At 36.8% G+C, this 23,614-nt stretch overlaps 1 protein-coding gene across 1 annotated transcript; it reads right to left on the bottom strand.

Annotated features, from left to right (window-relative positions):
• Nucleotides 1–1,102: 1,102 nt before the first annotated feature.
• On the bottom strand, nucleotides 1,103–21,068 carry LOC135695935 (uncharacterized). Its single transcript, XM_065215164.2, has 11 exons — nucleotides 20,345–21,068; nucleotides 9,359–9,470; nucleotides 8,791–8,919; nucleotides 7,481–7,579; nucleotides 6,436–6,540; nucleotides 4,675–4,791; nucleotides 3,848–3,881; nucleotides 3,479–3,511; nucleotides 2,777–2,842; nucleotides 2,150–2,173; nucleotides 1,103–1,467 (listed from the first exon to the last, which is right to left on the bottom strand). Exons 1-11 carry the CDS (start codon nucleotides 20,572–20,574, stop codon nucleotides 1,412–1,414), a joined length of 1,005 nt encoding a protein of 334 aa, XP_065071236.1. The 5' UTR covers nucleotides 20,575–21,068; the 3' UTR covers nucleotides 1,103–1,411.
• Nucleotides 21,069–23,614: the final 2,546 nt, after the last annotated feature.

Below are 23,614 nucleotides of genomic sequence, written 5' to 3' on the forward strand. Positions count from 1 at the left end.
TCCTACTTAGAAAGAGAAAATTTAGACGCAATTATAAATTCTATTAAAATTCATTTTGGCCAGCCTAGTTTGAAGGTCTTCTAATCTAGAGTCTTTTTTTGTCAAAAGCACATAATTTCCGAAAAAAGTTAAGATCAGATGTTACAAAATAACATCCTAACTACGCATTCAAAATTGGTTGGTTATTAACTACTAGTTGATAGTTCTTCTATTGGTATTTCAATGTTAATGTTTTTATCAAACCGTGTTTCATTTATTTTTTTACACCATCTTATTTTGGATACTTTTGAAATCTATAAAAGGTTTCATTACGAGCTATATGATAGTGGTTATTCTAAAACTTTTCCTATTTCAAGTCAACATCACAATAGACGAGACTATGCGACACCTTCAGTCAAAATTCATTTTAGATACAGTTTTTGGCCATCCCTAAGACACCATAATTCTAAAATTTTTCATGCCACCAACCATGATGGCGGCCTTTTCTAAGCCCCTTCAAGACTTTCAAATACGTTTCGCCAGCCCTGTAAAGCGCACGACAGAGTGGCATGGCGGTCTTCCCGTACAAGCTTGAGAGCAGTGGCATATCCGGCGACCCGTTATCCTTCATGCGAAGTTTCTTCCTTGGTTGAAAATAAAGAATCGTCTTGAAAGAATGTAATGGCAATCATCACATTGGGGCTTTCGCAAGGAGCTTTTCTTGGTCCCTTATTCTTTCTGTTTTACATGTGTGACCTTGTTGCAGACATTGGCGTAGGAGATATAGGGGTTGGTGGCAACCCTCCAATTAGGCAAATTTTATTAAATTTCAACCCATTCGGGCAATTTTATAGCAATGATGCGCAAATATATAGGTAAGACCCATACAAACCCCCTCCCCCTAAACTTCTAACATTAGCTATGCCCATGGTTCGTAAATGAGAATTGTGACATCAATTTGTTTACAGATGATACATCATTGTCAACTGTAGTTAGATATAATACAAGACGTTTAGACTATGGGCGTGGCAATGAAAAATGCAGTTCAATGCTGAAAACACAGAAGAAGTGGGTTAAACCCCAAAACCCACTTTTGAATCTTGGTAAAGACGAAAGTGTGAGAAAACTGATCATTAACATCTTGCTATGGTCCTAGACTCAAAGCTAGACTTTAAAAGTCAAATTCTTCAAGCAATTCAGGATAAAATTATTTAAGTCTGGCTAGCTAGCAAACTGCAGACAATTATCCTGTTAATAAACATTGAAAATTGTACTCTGGAAAATTATATTTTTCTTACAATATATTGTGTGCATTTTCTTAAATAGTTGGTCTTTAACAATTTTATATTCAACACTTAGATCGTGACCTAAAACCATTGCATGTGATATCCAAGGCCACAAGCAGTCCACGAAGACAGTCTCAGTTTGAGTTTCATTCACAGATACTTGGTCTGTTATTGTCACCAGGCAAAATTGCCTGCAGAGTCACTAAAACATAAAGTTAAAAATCAATAGTGACATTTTTCTAAGAAATGCGAGACACTAAATTTAATCATTCGAAGTTGTGAAATTTCAGAAAAAGAAATAACAACAAAAACTTGCTAACTTTTGGAGAAAAAACATACTTGTTAATAACATTATAAATACTAGAGCAGGGGTAGAGGGAAACGGGTTTCTGGGTGCATTTTGCCTAAAGTTGCCTGTTTTGTATGGACAAATCTTGTAGATTGCAATTAAGGCTCTGAAAGTTGACATTAATTAACAATAGGCTAAACATCATATGAGTTGCCAGAACTTTGCCTCCGGATGTCCCTGAAGGGCTTACCCAACCCTCTACTTCACATGAACTGAACGCCATTGGTTCTCAAAGCTACGCCTTTCCCACTTCTTAACAACTTTCGTTTCATTTGAAATTCTTACCCTATCCCTTGTCCCTCGTACCCTTGTTTTATTTTGCTCAAAGTCCCTGGTAACGATCGTGAGCTTCTCTATTAGCATAAGCTTTTTTACAAAACATATAATATCATAATACCGGGAACAGATGCAATTATAATAATATGATTTTCAAATAATTAAAGATTCAGACAGTAATTAAAGACAGTAATCAAAGAAAAGGTTTCGGCTATTGTTATCAGAGGAAATCAATTTGAAAATAAAGAAATTCAAATACCTGGAGCACTAAATATTGCATTGTCTGGGGTGGAAAAATATATGAATAAGTAAAGCGAATAATAGTAAATTCGTATAAAGAGTCTTGGAAAAAAAGAAAAATCTTAAATGGCAGAATATTGATTTTGTTTTGTGGCAAAAACTTTAATTTTCAAATTCGAATGAAAAACATACACTTTATCAATATAAATGCATCTTGGAAGAGAATTCAAAATAAGTATCACACAATGAACAATATACTATAATTTTAGATGATTAAATGGGGATAATTTGTATTTCATCGCTAAATCACCGTTAGCCACACATGCATCGTACCCTTAAAGCAAAGAGCGCTGTATGGGAATGGTACCTCTCCTCAACAACGTGATGGATTAGTGGCTCTCAAGTTAACGATGTCAGCGAATAATTAATACCATGCACCCTTAGCCAACACCTTTGAAACAAAAACCATAACCAATTCAGGAATAAATTTAGTCCAAGGGCATCTCGGTGGATTAAAAACTGACACGAGTAACCTTTTTTTAAATTACCCATGAAGAGCATAGTCTCTGTTAGTAACACGACTTTCACACAGCACAACAAAACACAAGAAGTATTGGTAACACAACAAAACAAGAAGAAAAATTACCTGGCATATTTATCTGGTTTATTCCACAATACAGATTTCCACCAGCGCCAACGCTGTTATTTATGGCTGAAATTGAAACAGAAACATTTCGATATTATCTAGACTGTCGATTGAACTAACTCCAATCGTCAATTTCTTCCCCCTGTTTTATTTTATGCAGTCATTTTTTGATGCTAAACACTGGTTTTGCAAAGAATTTGTATTGGGGGCAAAGATTAAAAGAGGAAATTTAAAAACTAACAGCTTTTCCCAGATAGCTGATTGTTTATCTTTTTCAGTAATTTTACTTTTTAAGCAACCTTAAATTTACCTTCCCCCCTTCCGATTTTAATGTAACACTCATCCAAAACCCACTTACTTCTGACCAAACCAACAGCAAGTTATTAGACACCCCAGGGTACTAAAAGATTATAGAATTTTGTTACATTTAGGAAAACTGTTTCTCTTTTAGTTAAAAAAACCAGCAGCAAAGATGTCGTTGAAAAATTGCTGCGAGAGAGCCTTGTGGTGTGAGATTTATGAGAAAAACTTGGTTTCGTTTAGAATCAAACATATTCTGTATTATGTAATGTAATTAAGTTATCGATAGCGCTAAATTGGTATCACCCATCATAGTGAGATAAAAAAAAGTAATGAACGTGATTAAAGAAAATTTCTACGAAATATAAAAAGATAGGTAATAACAAAAAGGCAAAAACTCACTGTACATCATTGGCCGCAAAGACCAAAGCTCGTCTGGAGAGAAAGACAAAATTAATAACAAACATGGTAAAATAGAAGTTGCTCCAATAATCAGCAAGCAAGGATTGTTGTGAAACAAAAGTATAACTTGAAACAGACAAAAAGATAAGAAAAATCGTATATCATAGAAAAACGTCTCAAATTGAAGACAAGCGACAGGTTAAAGCCATCAGACATCAGCTATTAGCCAATCAAAAAGCGTCTGAATGGTATCAAGCTTATTGATTGGCCAATCGCTAATTGACAAATGGCTTCAGTCACTCAAGTATATGTCGATTGTCATTAATGCCTACGTGAAAATAAAATAAAGTTACATAAAATCACACATACCGGAGGACTCTTGTTTAAGATATTCTTTGTGCATCTAAAATTTGAAAACTCATTAATGTCAAAATCTCTCTATCAGACTTATAATTAGAACATGCTATATATCAAATTATCTAAAAACCCCTTTCAAATTTTGAAAAACAGAGTATTTGCCAAAGCAGCTTGGAAATTTTTCATTTTGTTACCTTACACAGAGAATATCGTTATGTGGTGCAACACACAGCTCTCAAACGTGACGTAAAACCCCGATATGAAAAGACTTACTACAAATGTTTTTTATAGGCCCATACTTTTTTATAACTCTTCTTTTGGAAATTTGAAACAGCCATTCATACATTTTACAACGTATTGGATTATCACTGTCTCTGCGCTTTGGTACTGCCTATCACCTTTTATCTAACTCATTGCAAGGTTCACAGACTGTCTTGCATTTCTTCCTTCTCATATATTCATAAATTGTTCAACTCTTTCAAGCATAAACAGAGCTGTCTCTGCAGCGTCGAACAGAGAACAGTTTATGAAGCTTGATCTTAATAAAATTATCAGATAAAAGCAAAACTGGACAACGAGGCATAGGTTTTCTTTCAAAATTACACGAAAAACTATACCTTTACAAATATACGCTACTTTGTGTATAGAACAGGACGGTTCTAAGTTACTACTCCGAGTTTCACGCTTAATGCGACCATGAAGCAACTGCTCATATACAAACATAATTCGATTTTTATTGAGCATTTACAAATTCTTTTATTATTGTTCTTGGAATATAGGGCAAACCCTTTGAAAATATGCCTCGATTTGCTTGAACCTGCATATGAACTATACGTTACCTCCTTCGTTCTATATTCTTCAAACGGGTACTGAAGAATCTCACAGATCTTTTCCATCGTCTTTTTATTGTCGTTAAATTCTACCTGTTGAGCTACCTGTAACGCAGTGAATCCTTCCTGTAGAAAAAAGGGAATACAAAAATCATTACTGATAGAAAAACTATACGTAGTGATTGCTTGAAATTCTTTTAAATCAAATTCATACGAAGAAGAACATGTTCGTAAGAGATTAATTGGCAATCGTGGTGCTTGGTGTAGACACCAGCCAAACTTGTTACAATTTTAAAAAGGATATAGCTGACTGTTTCTTTTGGTTACAAAAGGAGGGAAGTTGCCGTTACTTTTGGTCATAAATGTGACTTCGTGATTGATAAGGAATATGAAAAGGCTAAAATGTCGCGAGAAAAAGGGTAACCTACAGAAAAATCTAGATTTTGCTACAAAACGAAACTATTGCCAAAGTAATTGCCAAGCATCAAAGTTTTCGCTAGTTATTATCATTTCTTTTTATTTTATTGCCTATTCATGAAAAAAGGAGGGAAGTTGCCGTTACTTTTGAACATGAGCGATCACGAAGTCACATTTATGACCATCGAACAAACAATCTTGACAATTTAAACTGATATGCCATAAAAGCCACAGCTCTTTGTGGGTGGTAGATGTGATGTCATATTTCTTGCCGCTCTGCTAAAGAACAGATCAAAATCGCTTGCATTATTCCCTTTGTTTGTCTATCTATCACCACAAAACTGTATACTTCCAGGTTTTTTGCCTTTTTTAAGGTAATAATCTCTGCAGAATTTCGTATAACTGTTTAGGACATTTTTCAATGTTTTGTTTTGCATTCAAGAAGAATTTCTTTTTGGAGTCACAAATTGCTGTTGCTGCTTTACTAACAGCTCTTTTGTAAAAGTTCTGTTTCGCTACGAGATAACATCGGAAGGACGAATGAATTTTGGAGGATACTTTCATTAAAATGACTGCTGATCAAAGAATAAGATTCCTTACTGACTTTCATGGTGCATGCCAGTGAAGAACGAGATTTATTCGCTGACAGAAAATATCACGCTTGTCATCAATATCATCAGTTGGTCCAAAGATTTAGAGCTTGTCCAAAAATATCAAATAACTGCCATGGAGCAGTTCTGATAAAAATTGCGCTCATCAAATGCTTTCAAGTCATGAAAATCAACCAAACATAATTCTGTTCCGGACTTCCATTGCAATGTTTCTTTCTTACCCCAATAAATATACCAAAACGGTCACATATTGAAAACTGAAATGTTTCCGATACGTCCAATGATTCTGGAACATGAACTAAATCTATGTTTGAGCAAACTTTACAGTTAAAATATGCTCGCGTTTCTGAATGGCTTTTTACGATCCACACCTGGGAATATAGACTTCGTAGCCTAGTTTTAATGTCTTTATCATATAATATCAAGAGAAGAAGTTTCTAGTGTCTCTCAACAAGCGGTCTGGGCACTTCTGCAAAGGGGAGCACATAATACAATTACACACCTAGCATCAATCCCAACATTTTCTGAAAAATATATAGATCATCATCCCAAGAAAAACTGAAAAAATCATAGTTAGTATCAAAGTTTGTAATTGCATTGCCTACAAACACAACTTGGACTTAAACACAATAGCTTCCAAAGGTAGAGCTACGGAAACAGCTGGGAGGGTCACGCCCTACACCCCAATCAGAAAGGCCCATAGCAGCAGGAGCATGGCAATCTCGACAAGAGAACTACGCACATTATTTTCCCGGTCTTCATTAAGGACGTCTGCATAACAGTGTAAAATCGCAACGGCTTCTATACATCCATTTTGAACAGCTAAGTGCAAACATGTGTTGTTTACCTGTAGAAAATAAACAATTAGATGTTGAATTTAAAGCTTGTAAAATTCAATAATATGCCGACATCCAGATAGGCTATTACCGGGTTGGTCTGCACTCAGTCCTATCCCATATACATGTGACACCCATCAAGGAAATTCGAAAAAGAACACCAAATATCAAATATATATTTCGTAAGACATGAAATTTAGCTTTTGTTACAAATGAGTCTGATGTCAGCCAAAAAATAAATCAATTCTGCTGCTAAATTTCACGATTGTCCGAAAAACAGAAATATTTGATGCAAGCGTATCATACATCACCTGACACCTTTGTTAATAATAAAAAATTTATGGACGAAGCGTGACAATATCAGTTTAAAAATGATCGGCTACCTTGTTAGAGGTACAATAACATATATTTTCCTGGTACATTTATTTTTCTACTTCCTCTACAGATTCATTATAGCCAAGAAGTATTAATTTCGATACCATCTCTAAACAGCATAGGTTCCAAATCTTTGATTGGCTTAGAGTTCTGATTACATTCAAATTCTCCATACCATATTGACCTAAATCTAGCTGCGAGACACGTTTGTTGTCAAATTCTTGAATTCTGATTGGTCAATATGGTATGGAGAATTTGAATGTAATCAGAACTCTAAGCCAATCAAAGATTTGGAACCTATGCTGTTTAGAGATGGTATCGAAATTAATACTTCTTTGCCATAATGAATCTGTAGAGGAAGTAGAAAAATATTTGAGAAATCTTCTATTTTTCTGCTTGCATCACATTTTACATTAGTTCCGTCACTGATACTAATTTATATGCTCACGAACATTTCATCGCAATTATCAGTGTCATCTAACCAATTATCATGATAATCATGATGACCACAATGAACAAGATTGATGATTCGTAGTCATAATAACAATAATATAAATGATGAACAAATAATCTTACATTGTTAAGGTCGTTGATAGAAGCACCTTTACTCATCAAAAGATGAATAGTTTTGTACTTGTTCTTTCTAGCTGCCAAATGAAGTGGAGTTTCACAACACTAAAAAGGAAACACGCCTCGGTATGTCATTACATCGATACAAAAGTTTACACAGTTGAATCCAGTTAGTCGTACACCGGATGAATCTGACCTTCACAAAGTGGGACTGACTTTCAATTCCCCTTGGACTCTCTTACCCCTTGTTCAAATGAAAAGTAGCAGCCCTGATTAATCGGACATTCGCCAAGTCATACCGATTCCTTACCCTCCTTGCAGGTCCATTCAGTAAAATTATTTCGAACAATAGTTTTCCAAGGACAATAGTTTGCTCATCCATGAACATATAAACACAGTTTGCAAAAAGGGGGCCTGGTGTGTTTCATTCTCAATTTTTTAATAACAGATCAGTCAAAACAATAGCTCAGAGATTTAGAACTTTCTTTTCTTGCCATTGATTTGTAGTGATTCAATTTAGGCCATTTTATACAATCCATCATTGCTTCTTCTGCATACCTACGTAATTCTATATTCATCATTCTCTATGTTAATTACACGTCATTTTAACCTAATCCATCACACCATTGTTAACCATCGAGCATACCCTTTCCTTTGTATAACTCTTAATTAAGTTTGCCAGTATTCTATATCAATACGCACTTTTGTAAATTATAATCAGTCAGTAGAAATCACGTTACACACTGCTCAAACAGTTTGCATCTCTCTGGCTCTGTGTCCTCTGCACGTAAAATAAGATCGCACTGGTTGAAAATAGCACATTTGTCGTTTAATGGACATTTTAGTCAATCATCGATCGATGTTTCGATGAACACTAAAGATTCAGTCCCTTCTAAGTAAATGTTTTAAAAGTTTTTGGCAGGACAAGACCATGGGCCTCTTTTGTCAATTCCCAGGCCTTACCTTTTAATTGCAATGTTGGAGAAATCATGGCTATACCCCATTTTGTCTAGAGTAATGTAGCCTTACCACTAGCCTGGGCTAAAACAAATACGGGTTAATTGTTCTTCAATAATTTTAAAGACGCATATTGAAAGCCTTTTCCCGCATGTCTTCCATATAGTCTTGGGACCTTGTGCGTTTATCATAGCTGAAACAATTCCCAAGAATTTCAGGGCTTGGTTTATTCGTAATATTATAAATTGTTATCGATCCAACGAAAAATATTATTGACGTTCGGCCAATTGAAGGGCCAGTTATCTTTTAATCTTGCACTTCGATTATCGACTAGGCTCTAGTTTGCAATTAATACTTACAATGTTCTTGGCATAGACACTGGCACCATTGTTGACAAGAAACTCCAAAAGTTCCTTATGTTTCTCTGAGACACTGTCGTCATTTTCTTTGATAAATTCAATAATTCGGTGCAAAACGGTATTATTTCCCTGAAAAATGTCAGTTTGATATAAATAAAGGTCTACATCATATGCTAAGAGCAAAGAGTACAAATGGGATGTTTAATAGATAAATGAAAAACATAAGAAGTGCTGCACAACGTCCGAGAAAGATACTATTTCACCTGTCATTTTGCACAAGGATGTGGCCCTTAAAATATAATGTCCCATACAATTCTATGGAGAAATTTAAGTTTGCCAAAAGTAAGCAAAGTTTGGAAAATTAGAAAATAAAGGAGCTTAAAAAAGATGCAAGAATAATTTTGAATCTCTCAATTAGCTATTACAAACATATCTGTTAGTATTCTCGCCTTAGAGAAAAAGTAAGAACATACCCCAGAATGTAAGATTCTGGCCTTAGAGGGAACCATACAAACTAAAACAAGATACTTATCTGTAGATAAATTTATCCAATCAAGTAACATCATACCTTAGGATCAGTATCATGTATAGACTCAGGGCTTGATGTAATGTGGGTCTTTATTGCTTCAACATCAAGATCTCCTGATTTAGGAGTTACAAGAAGAAGAAGAGTTGACAAGCTACAAAAACAATAACAGTCATTTATCCAGGGACGCATGAAGCATTTGGAAGGTTTTGGGGCACAGGGGTTTCAGGGCACTTTACTCTAAGGGCCTTTATTCTAAGAGCTACAGCCTAAGATGCACAAATTTTCAGGAATGAAAGGAAAGTAAAATTTAGAACTAAACAGATGTATAATATTAAGAGTGTAACCTAAATAACAATCTTTTTTAAAATTTACAAAAAACTGTTCTCTTCTTACTTTTAATTAGATAGAATCTTTTTAGTAAATTAGAAAATTGATTGTTACATCTTTTTCCAGTAATTTGATTCCTGCCATATGAATTCATTTCACTTTGGACGTAAAATGTTCTTTCTGCTGCAGATTCACACATAAGGGGTTAATAGAAATATCTTGGCTATCTTTAAAACATCTGGAAGTAGCATCTGTACAACCCTGCTGAATATAAGTGCCCAGCAAAATTTGTTCTTTCTAGATTTCAAAGCTAAGGGTTAATCCCTTAAAGGTTCCATTGTTCTGCCTTGTTACCAGGGTCCGGCAAAATGGTATGGTATTCCTGTGTGGGAAAAGTGAAAGAAGAAGGCTTTTGCAAGCAAAGCGAGCAGAAAAATTTTGTGATTCTGCCCTCAAAATACATTTAAGAATATTTCTTGCAGTCATTTTCTTGCAATAGCTTTATAATATTTTGCAATAGTTTCACACCTTTTTGGACATACTTTTTGTCACATTTGATTTATTCCATTTTTAAAATAGAATTTATCACTTAATGAAGCTCCCAGGTTGTGCATCCATGTATTTACAATCTGGGTGAAATAACAAAAAATTTACTACTTTCACACCACCTAAAGTATATATGAATATCAAATTATTAATGATATGTCTTCATTGCATTCGGGGGGTCTCCCTGTTTTTGGCCAAATCTCCGTTTTTTTAAGAAAAAATCTAAAATTTCCAGAGAAAGACAATGAAGATTCATTGGTCATATTTTGAGAGAAGAAGATAGAATTGAAAGACATTCATATTATCCAAACAGAAATGAAAGGAAAGAAAGTGAAAGGTATGCAAAGGATGAAGATGTTTGACTGGATGAAGGAAAGGCTGAAGGTGAAGAAAGATGTTGAGATTGGGAATATTGACAGAAAGAGATGGAAATAACCTGAATGACAACTAATGAACTCCTATGACATGATATGCTATGGTACAAGAAGAAGAGAAAGGATGGGCATATTCCCCTTCTTATTTTTATGCAAAATGGGGTGTGATGTTATGAAAAAGAGTGTCTATTCAGGATCTTTTCTATTCAGGAGCCATACTTTGGGAACATTTGATTGTTATTATTCTGGAACAATATAGTGATAGTCCATGAAAAGGAAAGAGAAAGTCCAATTTTTATTGCATATTTTTTCCTAAAGTGATGGGGGTAAATAAGGGATGTAGCCGAGAAAGAAAAGGACATCTCCAGGCACAAATGTATACACATTACACCCTCACCCCCTCCTCCTTGAGCATTTTTAATAGTCAACAATTCTTGTGGCTATCATAAATTTCAAAGTAGAAAATCTTTATTATTTCTAAATGAAGCATACTTTTCAACACATTTTGGATAAATACTGCTTCAAAAAAGTTCCCATGTTAAAAATCAAAGTTATAAACTAATGATACAAGAGAATCATGAAAAATATCTATGAAGTAGCTAACTAAACCAAAACGTTTCAAAAATTTCCTCGACCTAGTATTTTATGAAATTTTACGTCCTGAAACTTTCAGTCAATGTAAGTGTTGTTCGTGTTTGCAAGCTTAAAATGTTTCAAACACCTTCTCAACAAACATTACAAAATAAATTTAAAATACAGACATAAATTTGGTTTCCATCAAAGTAAAAAAAATTAAATTAGAGTTGAAAAATATTTGGTCCGCTATTTAGCGAGCGACATTCGATTAGACATTCAAATAGACATTCGTGTATACATTCGGACTTTGATTGCTTCTTACAAAAAAACTATGAAAGATAATAAAAAGATATTTTATAGTAGGAAACTTGGCTGGATTATCTGTCGATTCGTGTATCTTGTTTATAATAAAATGCGCTGTGCTTCCAAAGGTGAGCCAAAACATCGAAAAATTTTTGACACGGCCTAAATTTTAACGTAAATCAGACATTCGAGGTGAAACAGCACATGCCGAATTGAACACATCTTCGACACTAGGGCAGAAATAACTACGCTAAATCGACTCCAAACTACTGAAAACGTACCTTCACTTCGATTTTTCACCAATTGAAAGCGTAAAACATGAAAATTCGAACATCCAAAATGTATCTAACAACCTCCGAGGAAACCCCCAAATGAAAACATCACCAAAAAAATGTCCCTAAATAACTTTCGTAAAAGTGTTCGGATTTGGATGAAACTTGATATGCTTACTAAATTTGTTGTACTTGACATGTATTATGGGGTCTGGTTGAGTTATTTCGGCTTTTGGTGAAATTTTCGAGACCCCTTCCCCGAAGCTCTATACTGAAGCCTTATGGAAAGTTTCTCGAATGTCGATGTTCCTAAATAACTTTCGTAAAAGTGTTCGTATTTGGATGAAACTTGATATGCTTACTAAATTTGTTGTACTTGACATGTATTCGGGGGTCTGGTTGAGTTATTTCGGCTTTTGGTGAAATTTTCGAGACCCCTTCCCCGAAGCCCTATACTGAAGCCTTATAGAAAGTTTCTCGAATGTCGATGTCCCTAAATAACTTTCGTAAAAGTGTTTGGATTTGAATGAAACTTGATATGCTTACTAAATTCGCTGTACTTGACATGTATTCGGGGGTCTGGTTGAGTTATTTCGGCTTTTGGTGAAATTTTCGAGACCCCTTCCCCGAAGCTCTATACTGAAGCCTTATGGAAAGTTTCTCGAATGTCGATGTTCCTAAATAACTTTCGTAAAAGTGTTCGTATTTGGATGAAACTTGATATGCTTACTAAATTTGTTGTACTTGACATGTATTCGGAGGTCTGGTTGAGTTATTTCGGCTTTTGGTGAAATTTTCGAGACCCCTTCCCCGAAGCTCTATACTGAAGCCTTATAGAAAGTTTCTCGAATGTCGATGTCCCTAAATAACTTTCGTAAAAGTGTTCGGATTTGGATGAAACTTGATATGCTTCCTAAATTCGCTGTACTTGACATGTATTAGGGGGTCTGGTTGAGTTATTTCGGCTTTTGGTGAAATTTTCGAGACCCCTTCCCCGGAGCTCTATACTGAAGCCTTATAGAAAGTTAATTCCATCGCGGGGGCCCCTTAGTTATGATAAACAACACCCTAATCTCAGGAAAAACATTTTGGGCTTTTGGTGCATCAGCCCTTGTCTTGCCTGAGCAATGACGCAATTTTATGGTCGGTGTTTGATTCCAGGGTAAAAACTGATAATCAGACTGATAATCAGACTGATACACCTGTCACACAATCGAATGACTGTGTGAGAAGAAGTGAGACAGGAGAAGGCAGAAGGGAGCATATAACGGGATATAAGCAGGAGGAGAAGTGAGTACAAGGGGACAGGGATGGGAGGGGAAAACGCGTACAAACAACGCGTGAGTCTTGCTGCAAAATATGACATGACCCTAGCTGCATCACTGTACTTAAACAAATATGCCAGGAAAAGACCACCTAGATAATACCACAAGGTGATTAGCAAATAGCTAAGGTAACATGATATCCACAGCCTACTAAGGATATACGTGTGGGACCACCCGATTCTAGAAAAGGGGAATCTGCGCACTTTCCCCGCGGGTATTAACTCGAATTAAACGATTAATTCCCATTTAATTCCATCGCGGGGGCCCCTTAGTTATGATAAACAACACCCTAATCTCAGGAAAAACATTTTGGGCTTTTGGTGCATCAGCCCTTGTCTTGCCTGAGCAATGACGCAATTTTATGGTCGGTGTTTGATTCCAGGGTAAAAACTGCCTCAGTTTTTTACCCTGCCACAAAAAACATGATAATGTTTACACCCATCAAACACTGACTTAGAAAACCTGTAACTGGAGGAGACTCTTGCCCTAACCTTACTAAGGGAGGAAGTTATTGGTGAAGAGAAGCGGGGAGAGAAAGCAAGAGAAAAGAAGTTTTTTTTTTTTTTTTTTTTTTATGTTTGCCAACAACAGCAAACGCATTTTTTTTTATGTTTGCCCAGACAGCAAACGCTTTTCGTTGTATGTTTGCCAACAACAGCAAACGCTTTTTTTCGTATGTTTGCCCACGACAGCAAACGCTTTTCGTTGTTTGTTTGCCAACAACAGCAAACGTTTTTTTTTTTTTTTTTTTTTTAATGTTTGCCCACGACAGCAAACGCTTTTCGTTGTTTGTTTGCCAACAACAGCAAACGCTTTTTTTTTTTTTTTTTTTTCTTTTATGTTTGCCCACGACAGCAAACGCTTTTCGTTGTATGTTTGCCAACAACAGCAAACGCTTTTCTGCCATTCGTTTGCCAACAACAGCAAACGCTTTTCTTTGCATGTTTGCCAACAACAGCAAACCCTTTTCTTCTGCATGTTTGTCAACAATAGCAAGCGCTTTTTTTTTTGCATGTTTTCCAACAACAGCAAACGCTTTTTCTTTTTTTCTTTTTTTTTTTTTTCTTTTTTTTTTTGCATGTTTGCCAACAACAGCAAACGCTTTTCTACTGCATGTTTGCCAACAACAGCAAACGCTAGTGTTAATTTCCTCCACGTAAATATAAAATAACGGGGCAGTTTGCCACACACCACTTACGCCAACAATGACATGTGGCTTTACCGAGAGGCAGCACTGTGGTCTTTGAATACTGCCCCCTTATTTAGTTGTATTTATGGTGGAGATATGAAGCTCCAGGGTTGGTATGATGAAAAGCGGCAGGAAATAGAGGATCGAAAATTAAAAACAAATAACCTACAGACCATGCTACAGCCAATGTAGAAAAAAAAAATGCTGGTACAACCTTTTCTCTGGAGCACGTGATAGAATCGAGATGCAGGGTAACTGAAACTGTAATAGCAGTAGACAGCAGCCACTGAGCGCTTGACCTGAACTGCTATAACTTTCGATAACTCTGCCAAGGCCTAGCAACCAGTACCTGTAACTTTCCAGCCATGCTATGACAACAGTAAGCAACAGTCGAAATCATGACCATGTTCAGCGTCCGGCCATTTGACGGTAGGACTATGTCCTTTTTTAGCGGGTTTAAAATAAGTTACACTTTCGCAGAATAGTTCACTTCTCTACAGAGAAAACGCGTACAAACAACGCGTGAGTCTTGCTGCAAAATATGACATGACCCTAGCTGCATCACTGTACTTAAAGAAATATGCCAGGAAAAGACCACCTAGAAAATACCACAAGGTGATTAGCAAATAGCTAAGGTAACATGATATCCACAGCCTACTAAGGATATACGTGTGGGACCACCCGATTCTAGAAAAGGGGAATCTGCGCACTTTCCCCGCGGGTATTAACTCGAATTAAACGATTAATTCCCATTTTCTCGAATGTCGATGTCCCTAAATAACTTTCGTAAAAGTGTTCGGGTTTGGATGAAACTTGATATGCTTACTAAATTCGTTGTACTTGACATGTATTCGGGGGTCTGGTTGAGTTATTTCGGCTTTTGGTGAAATTTTCGAGACCCCTTCCCCGAAGCCCTATACTGAAGCCTTATAGAAAGTTTCTCGAATGTCGATGTCCCTAAATAACTTTCGTAAAAGTGTTCGGATTTGGATGAAACTAAATATGCTTCCTAAATTCGCTGTACTTGACATGTATTATGGGGTCTGGTTGAGTTATTTCGGCTTTTGGTGAAATTTTCGAGACCCCTTCCCCGAAGCTCTATACTGAAGCCTTATAGAAAGTTTCTCGAATGTCGATGTCCCTAAATAACTTTCGTAAAAGTGTTCGGGTTTGGATGAAACTTGATATGCTTCCTAAATTCGCTGTACTTGACATGTATTCGGGGGTCTGGTTGAGTTATTTCGGCTTTTGGTGAAATTTTCGAGACCCCTTCCCCGAAGCCCTATACTGAAGCCTTATAGAAAGTTTCTCGAATGTCGATGTCCCTAAATAACTTTCGTAAAAGTGTTTGGATTTGAATGAAACTTGATATGCTTACTAAATTCGCTGTACTTGACATGTATTCGGGGGTCTGGTTGAGTTATTTCGGCTTTTGGTGAAATTTTCGAGACCCCTTTTCCGAAGCCCTATACTGAAGCCTTATAGAAAGTTTCTCGAATGTCGATGTCCCTAAATAACTTTTGTAAAAGTGTTCGGATTTGGATGAAACTTGATATGCTTACTAAATTTGTTGTACTTGACATGTATTCGGGGGTCTGGTTGAGTTATTTCGGTTTTGGTGAAATTTTCGAGACCCCTTCCCCGAAGCTAGATATTCTGATATATTTTCTGCAACGGTGCCACAATTGGAAATGACTGGCCTACCCTTAACCCCACTTAATCCCTTACGAATCTTAGGTAACTGTAATAGGGTTATTTTTGTCAAAACGAATACATCCACCCTATCGTTACCGTCGATATAAACTAGTCCTTCAATGAGAATTGAGACAAAGAGGCAAATAAATAATGTTTCAAACGTCCATCTTCCGATCATGTGATCTTTCCGCGAAAGGTTATAAACTTCACAATGTTTCTCTAACAGGCACAGTCTTTCACAAGCACTGTCCGTTCAAACTATACTATAATAATGCACAATCAATAAATCATCACGCGCGGTTCCATAAATCAAAATACGTATTCTATAAATCCATACTTCATGTCGACAAGATCTTTCACAAGCATCTTGCCACATTTATAAAGCGTCGAGAACCTAAATATACAAAATATCAAAAATTAACCTAATCGCTCTTAACCGAATTCCATTTCCAACTTCAACTCCAACGAACTCAAAAACTAACTCTATATGTAAAACGCCCAAAATATAACTAAACAAGAACTTATTGTAATGCTACATAGCTACGTAAATTTACATAATAATAGTGAATACAAAATATATCAGTCCCAAGATTAATTACATAAACTGAATAATGATACTAAAAATCTCAAAAGAAATAGTTAATGAATCTAAAGGTGCAATTAGAAAACAAAAGGAATTATAAACAATCGAATGTGCGAACGGTGATAAAATTACTAAGGTTACAGGATGCAAAACAAACTAAATCCAAACTAGCACTATTACATAACAAATAGATCCTACCTAGTTTCCCCTCACTTTAACCTTAAGAAAAAATTCAGTCATTTCCTTTAACCCGGGATCCTCCGCCCTTAACTCATTAATCCTATTATTAACGTCCTTGCCCAATTCTATCGTGGAGTCCACCTCAATCTCCTCGTTAATTCCATCGCGGGGGCCCCTTAGTTATGATAAACAACACCCTAAGCTCAGGAAAAACATTTTGGGCTTTTGGTGCATCAGCCCTTGTCTTGCCTGAGCAATGACGCAATTTTATGGTCGGTGTTTGATTCCAGGGAAAAAACTGATAATCAGACTGATAATCAGACTGATACACCTGTCACACAATCGAATGACTGTGTGAGAAGAAGTGAGACAGGAGAAGGCAGAAGGAAGTATATGACGGGATATAAGCAGGAGGAGAAGTGAGTACAAGGGGACAGGGATGGGAGGGGAAAACGCGTACAAACAACGCGTGAGTCTTGCTGCAAAATATGACATGACCCTAGCTGCATCACTGTACTTAAAGAAATATGCCAGGAAAAGACCACCTAGAAAATACCACAAGGTGATTAGCAAATAGCTAAGGTAACATGATATCCACAGCCTACTAAGGATATACGTGTGGGACCACCCGATTCTAGAAAAGGGGAATCTGCGCACTTTCCCCGCGGGTATTAACTCGAATTAAACGATTAATTCCCATTAAACTTGCCTATCACCTAATTGCCGGTTAGCCTCTTTTATGTAATCCCCCTGTCCCAAACTACAACAGCTGAACCCTTGTCCGCTTCCTTGATAATGAGAGCAGCGATGAAAGTGAGGATGAAGAATTTAGTAACAGCTATGAAAAATTCTTATGAAACGCAGGTACGATCCTTTTTGTACTTTTTGCGATATTCTAGGCAATCAAACACATGATGTAACCCTCATCTTCACAATCTTAATCCCCCTAATCCTATAACTTGCTGCTACCTGGTAGAATTAACAAAAAGGGATCAAATCAGTGTTTAAAATGGTGTTTAATGCCAAGACCGACCTTTAAAAGATATGTTTTTAGGGAAATAATTGATTACCATACCCCCGGTTCGAAAAATGCCCATATATGGTAAACGCAGCGGGTACCGTAAGTTTACCAAAGATTTTCTTATTCAGCACAAAATTCTACATCGGAAAAACATTACCTAATAAAGTTCGGCTCCAGGTTACCCCTACCTCATTTTCCGTCTGGTCTATATCACACTTAAGATTATTCAACGCAGAAAGTTCAGAAGAGGAAAGGTTGCTGTAATACTTACCTTCCGCGGTGACAGACAGCACTTCCTTTTCAAGTTGAGAAAGATAAGATTCTAGCAGAGGATCAGAAGTAGGAGGATTCCAGCTGAACTTACACCTAAATTTAGAAATATTAATGCCCAAAACGATAAAAGAACAACTTGATTAACGTTTCGCAATATGCTTCTTCAGAATAACCTACACTTAAATTTGGAGCGTAAAATAAGGAATACAAAACAAAAGAACAAAAGATAACACATTATACTAGCAAGGATAATAATAGCTAATTAGTATACACAAGTAAAGTTTCTAGGTCCAGCCGGAGGTGAGAAAAGCAGAATAAATACAATAGATAAAAGAGCAAAAGAGAAGCGTGAAGGCAGATGGTGAACTACCCAGAAATGCACAAAAACGGGAAAGGGTGAAGGCTGTCCTTACCTACCATGAAATAGAAACTAGACAAATAATACATGCAAAAAGCATTGAAAGAAAAAAAAATTAAAAATTAGTATATCGTATTATGTGGAAGTAATAAATAGCTGCGGAAAGGAGAAAATAACCCAAGAGATTGGAAATAAAAACAAAACTATGTTTCATCTAACCTAATATTAAGCCCCCAGGGTGCGAAAGTTTCTAGCTTATACTGCCAGAAACTTTCACGTATCCTACCATCCCCATTAAGTCTATCTATAATAGAAACTTTGATATCTTCGAGAAACCCATGATGATCTTTTCCTGCAAAATGCCGGAGAAATCAGCCTGAGGTATACCCGAAGAGCCCCCGATAAACTTATAATTACACGCCTTGTAGTTATTGAACAAGATACACGACATTGGACGAATCACAGTTAAACGGAAAATTTATCTGATATTCCTTATCAGTTAAATGGGAAGTAAAAGTATCACTGTCACACATAACATTACACACTTGACATCGAGACTTGCAACATGGAGTATAACCCCTATTATGCGCGTTCCCTACCCCCTCATTATAAAGTTTAGCACTAACTAGTAAATCTGTGAGAGCATTTCAGATAAAAAAAAATTCGAGATGCTTTTCAAAGCTATGCAGAATCCGAATTGGAATCATTTTTGACACGCTTTAATAAGGATACTGCTGCACCTAAGAGGAAACATGATAAAAGGCATTCATCTGAGCGGCTGACTGCACTTATGACCCTTGGTAATAAGGAATATAAAGAATTTGCTAAATTCGAGATACTTAAATTTTTCACTAAGATAGAAACTTTCTATAAGGCTTCAGTATAGAGCTTCGGGGAAGGGGTCTCGAAAATTTCACCAAAAGCCGAAATAACTCAACCAGACCCCCGAATACATGTCAAGTACAACAAATTTAGTAAGCATATCAAGTTTCATCCAAATACGAACACTTTTACGAAAGTTATTTAGGAACATCGACATTCGAGAAACTTTCCATAAGGCTTCAGTATAGAGCTTCGGGGAAGGGGTCTCGAAAATTTCACCAAAAGCCGAAATAACTCAACCAGACCCCCGAATACATGTCAAGTACAACAAATTTAGTAAGCATATCAAGTTTCATCCAAATACGAACACTTTTACGAAAGTTATTTAGGAACATCGACATTCGAGAAACTTTCCATAAGGCTTCAGTATAGAGCTTCGGGGAAGGGGTCTCGAAAATTTCACCAAAAGCCGAAATAACTCAACCAGACCCCCGAATACATGTCAAGTACAACAAATTTAGTAAGCATATCAAGTTTCATCCAAATCCGAACACTTTTACGAAAGTTATTTAGGGACATTTTTTTGGTGATGTTTTCATTTGGGGGTTTCCTCGGAGGTTGTTAGATACATTTTGGATGTTCGAATTTTCATGTTTTACGCTTTCAATTGGTGAAAAATCGAAGTGAAGGTACGTTTTCAGTAGTTTGGAGTCGATTTAGCGTAGTTATTTCTGCCCTAGTGTCGAAGATGTGTTCAATTCGGCATGTGCTGTTTCACCTCGAATGTCTGATTTACGTTAAAATTTAGGCCGTGTCAAAAATTTTTCGATGTTTTGGCTCACCTTTGGAAGCACAGCGCATTTTATTATAAACAAGATACACGAATCGACAGATAATCCAGCCAAGTTTCCTACTATAAAATATCTTTTTATTATCTTTCATAGTTTTTTTGTAAGAAGCAATCAAAGTCCGAATGTATACACGAATGTCTATTTGAATGTCTAATCGAATGTCGCTCGCTAAATAGCGGACCAAAATATTTCGAGAGCTGAATGAAATCAACAGTAATATTGAATTAAACTAGAAGTTCGTGATTAAAACAGGAAAGGTCTACCATTAGTTTAGTAAGCGAGAAGCCAACAAAATGAAACTCAAAACAACAAAATGCCCCCTCTTCATACCTGTCCCGTGAAACAAATTTTTGCAGAGATTGCTGGCGCCCAATGTCTTGCGATCGGATATCATCAGAATGTGTCGATGAGGCATCCGAATCAAGCAATGGCCTAGTACCTCCCCCAAGCTCCTCGTCTTCACCGCACTTACTTAAACCCCTGGTTCTTTGTAGCACATTTCCTATTGTACTTAAAATGTTTCGAAAGAGCTGTGTGATTAAATTCATGAAAATTGCCATAAATTCTTCGACCAAAAAAGTATTTTCGCTATTGAATCTTCATGATATCTTGAGTCAGTGGGGGATGCTTTTCGATTCACATTGTTGCTTCATTAAAAAAGCACCGAAATCATAACATACGGTGATACGGTCGTGGCTGCCAGAGCAGATGAACGCTGTGATGTATGTAACTCAGCCTGACATGTTTACTTCCTTCTTAGATATGAAGAAATGCCACATCCTCCACGCCACGCGATAACGAGGAAACCGCGTACCTTAGTCCCTTCAAATTTAGCCTACCTTCAATTTTGGCTCCCTTAAATTTTCGCCCCTTTAATATTCGCCCCCTTTTGTGCACAAGTTCGCTCCCTTTGATTTTCGCCCCCAAACCCTTTAAATTTCAAAGCTTTGACCTAATCAGTTTCCAAGCAATGAACGTTCATGCGGCATGGAACTACACTCGGGCCTCTGAAAAATCTTTTTTGCTTCGAAACTTTCTGCTGAAAAATCGCTTTTGCCATTTTTTCTTGAATTATGGAGGCGCTTTAGAAGGTCGTGTACGAGACAACAAGTATAGAAGATCGCCAATTCCTAAAGGAGGACACGGGATACCGATTTTCCTAGTCGTTAATAAAGATAAGGCGCCAAGTTCTGTCTTCAATCGAATGAAAGAATATCTGCAAGACTACTATATTGAGCCAAAGAAGATGATAGTATCTTCCAGGGGCAAAAATACCGGGGGGTGTGGGGGTGTGGGGGGGTGTGACACCCCCCCCCAATCTTAAAAATAGTCAATTTCGCAGGGCAATCGAAGACTTCGCAGGGCGCCAAGAAGAGCTTTGTTGCCACGCAGAAATGTCACCTCTGAAGTTCGTAAAGGGCCGTTTAGGAATTTTGAAATGGAAATATCACATTTGTTATGAACCTACCTTCCTGATATTGCATTTTAGAGAACGGAACAGGTATGTAAGGAAGAGCTCCGTTATTTGCAAAGCGAAAGCATGTTATACCGAAAGTCATAGCCAATGGATGCAATGATCGATGCATATGTTTATGAGGGCAAGGTTGAGTCCATATAAATTAATTTAAGTTGTAAATTATTTTCATGACAGGCACGGCGTCACTGGGGGGAATATAGGGCTGAAGCACTCTGGTCAAGATAAGAATTTTTTTATCATTTTTTCTATTAATTTTAACAGTGCATGAAATAAAAAGAGAGTAAACTGTTAAGATGCCAACTTTGTTTGATCTAATTACTAACTTTTTCACGTATATTTTTATTATTTTTCTTTTATTTGCATTAATTCAGTAAATCACTTTCTGTATCATTGCAATGTTTTAATTTTGGATGGCCTTCTCGATGCAAGAAACTGCACATTTCTGTTCAGGAAATAAAATTCTTCCAATCAAAACAACATCTTCCTCTGTCATTCACAACTATGTGCAGTCTGAAACGAAAGGTTACCGTTTCTTTCTTTCCACAACGTCTATCACTAGAGTTTTAGCATGACATGCCCCTCCCTATTTTTCCCAATAAACAATTATTAGTTTTTTAGCACAATAGTATTTTGCTAAATTTTAGTCTGAAAGATGCTTTTTAGCCCTATTACAAGGTATAATTTCAAAAATTTTCTTCACGTCGGACCCAACCATGGTGGGTCCTCCTATATCACTTAACTTGATTCTTAGTCCCCCAGGCTCAATTTCGTTGCTTCGCCCATATACTGCACCAAAAAATCATATGCCACGAGATAGAAGCTTTATTATCAAAGAAAATCAAATTTGATAAATAATTTACGCTCACGTAGAGAAATAGATATTTCATAGGCAATGAAGTTTCAAGTTTGTTTTTATTGCTTAGAAGTTTTTCCTTGGTAAAGACCAGTGTACACTGGTAAAGCTTTCACTAGTAACCTATAGACAAACCGTTGCTACGAGGTCTGCAGGGCACCACTCAGTTTTGCAGGGCAGAAACCCTTTTCACCCCCCCCCCAAACCTACTGGCCAAGTTACGCCCCTGGTATCTTCTAACCAAACTGAAAACGAGGAGAGATTGGCCGCTGATGATTTGGACGAATATGGCCCTGAAGAGGGAAAACTTTGGAAATGGAAGAACAAAATCACCCTGCCCCTTAAAAAGACAAAAGTTTATCATCTTTGTCAAAATTTTAAGGATTAAGAAATCTTTTTTATGGCATTCAGTATGGATATTTTTCCAGAAAGTCACTAAATGAAAACTGTAACAATGAAAACAATCAACGCAGGATGAAAATTTGACGCGCGTAAAGATGGTAACTTAAAGATTTCTTGAAGGGCCTAAAAACTAAGGCTCTTTTATAGAAAATAGATTTTTTAAGTTCCCTTTAATTTTCGCTCCCTCTGATTTTCACCCCATCAAATATTTCCATAATTCGCCCCCTTTAATTCTCGCCCCCCTTCGGGGCGAAAATTAAAGGCAAGCGAAATTTGAAGAGACTAAGGTAACACGCATGGAAAACGCATATCGTGTAGAAAACGCGGAACACGCGGAAAAAAGGATATTTTGGATTGAGCCCCTAGAATACAAATGAAATAGCCTAATAAGTTCTAACCTGCAGTATCTGTTTTAACCTGCAGTAATGAGACCAGTGACATGGTGTAATAAGGCCAAAGATCAGGTACGTCCTAGCTATTGTGCGCAAGGGGGGTTTCCAAGTCCAAAGCAGGCTGCTCGACGGACTCCGGAGGAAATCTTGCGGCGAAAAATCGATAAAATAGTAGTGTATAAGGAACACCGCAACGCGACGAGAATAAACAACAACAAACACACAAATTAGTGATGGCCAATATTTCGCCCCGGTATACAGGGCTTCATCAGAGCAAAAGTAAACAAACTCTAAAAATTTACAAATTTCAAAGATGCGATGGTGATGTCGGATTGGTTGATGTGGAATGGTGTGAATGCCAACTACGACATAAAACAAAGACTGGACTGCAATTCTAATAAAGTTATTTTCGCATTACAATGCAAACGATGTTTAACTAACGGAAACGAGAAATGGCAATACTTCAGGCAAACAAG

This window comes from Rhopilema esculentum, chromosome 14 (assembly GCF_057945365.1).
Source record: "Rhopilema esculentum isolate cy_ngs chromosome 14, ASM5794536v1, whole genome shotgun sequence".
NCBI lineage: Eukaryota > Metazoa > Cnidaria > Scyphozoa > Rhizostomeae > Rhizostomatidae > Rhopilema > Rhopilema esculentum.

Excerpts from the sequence above, each read along its gene's own strand:
- LOC135695935 (XM_065215164.2), bottom strand. The coding sequence starts at position 20,574 with ATGGCAATTTTCATGAATTTAATCACACAGCTCTTTCGAAACATTTTA. Across the intron at positions 2,174-2,776 it reads AAACCAGATAAATATGCCAG|ACAATGCAATATTTAGTGCT; the intron begins GTAATTTTTCTT and ends TTTCCACCCCAG. Across the intron at positions 1,468-2,149 it reads TGCAATATTTAGTGCTCCAG|TGACTCTGCAGGCAATTTTG; the intron begins GTATTTGAATTT and ends TTTATGTTTTAG.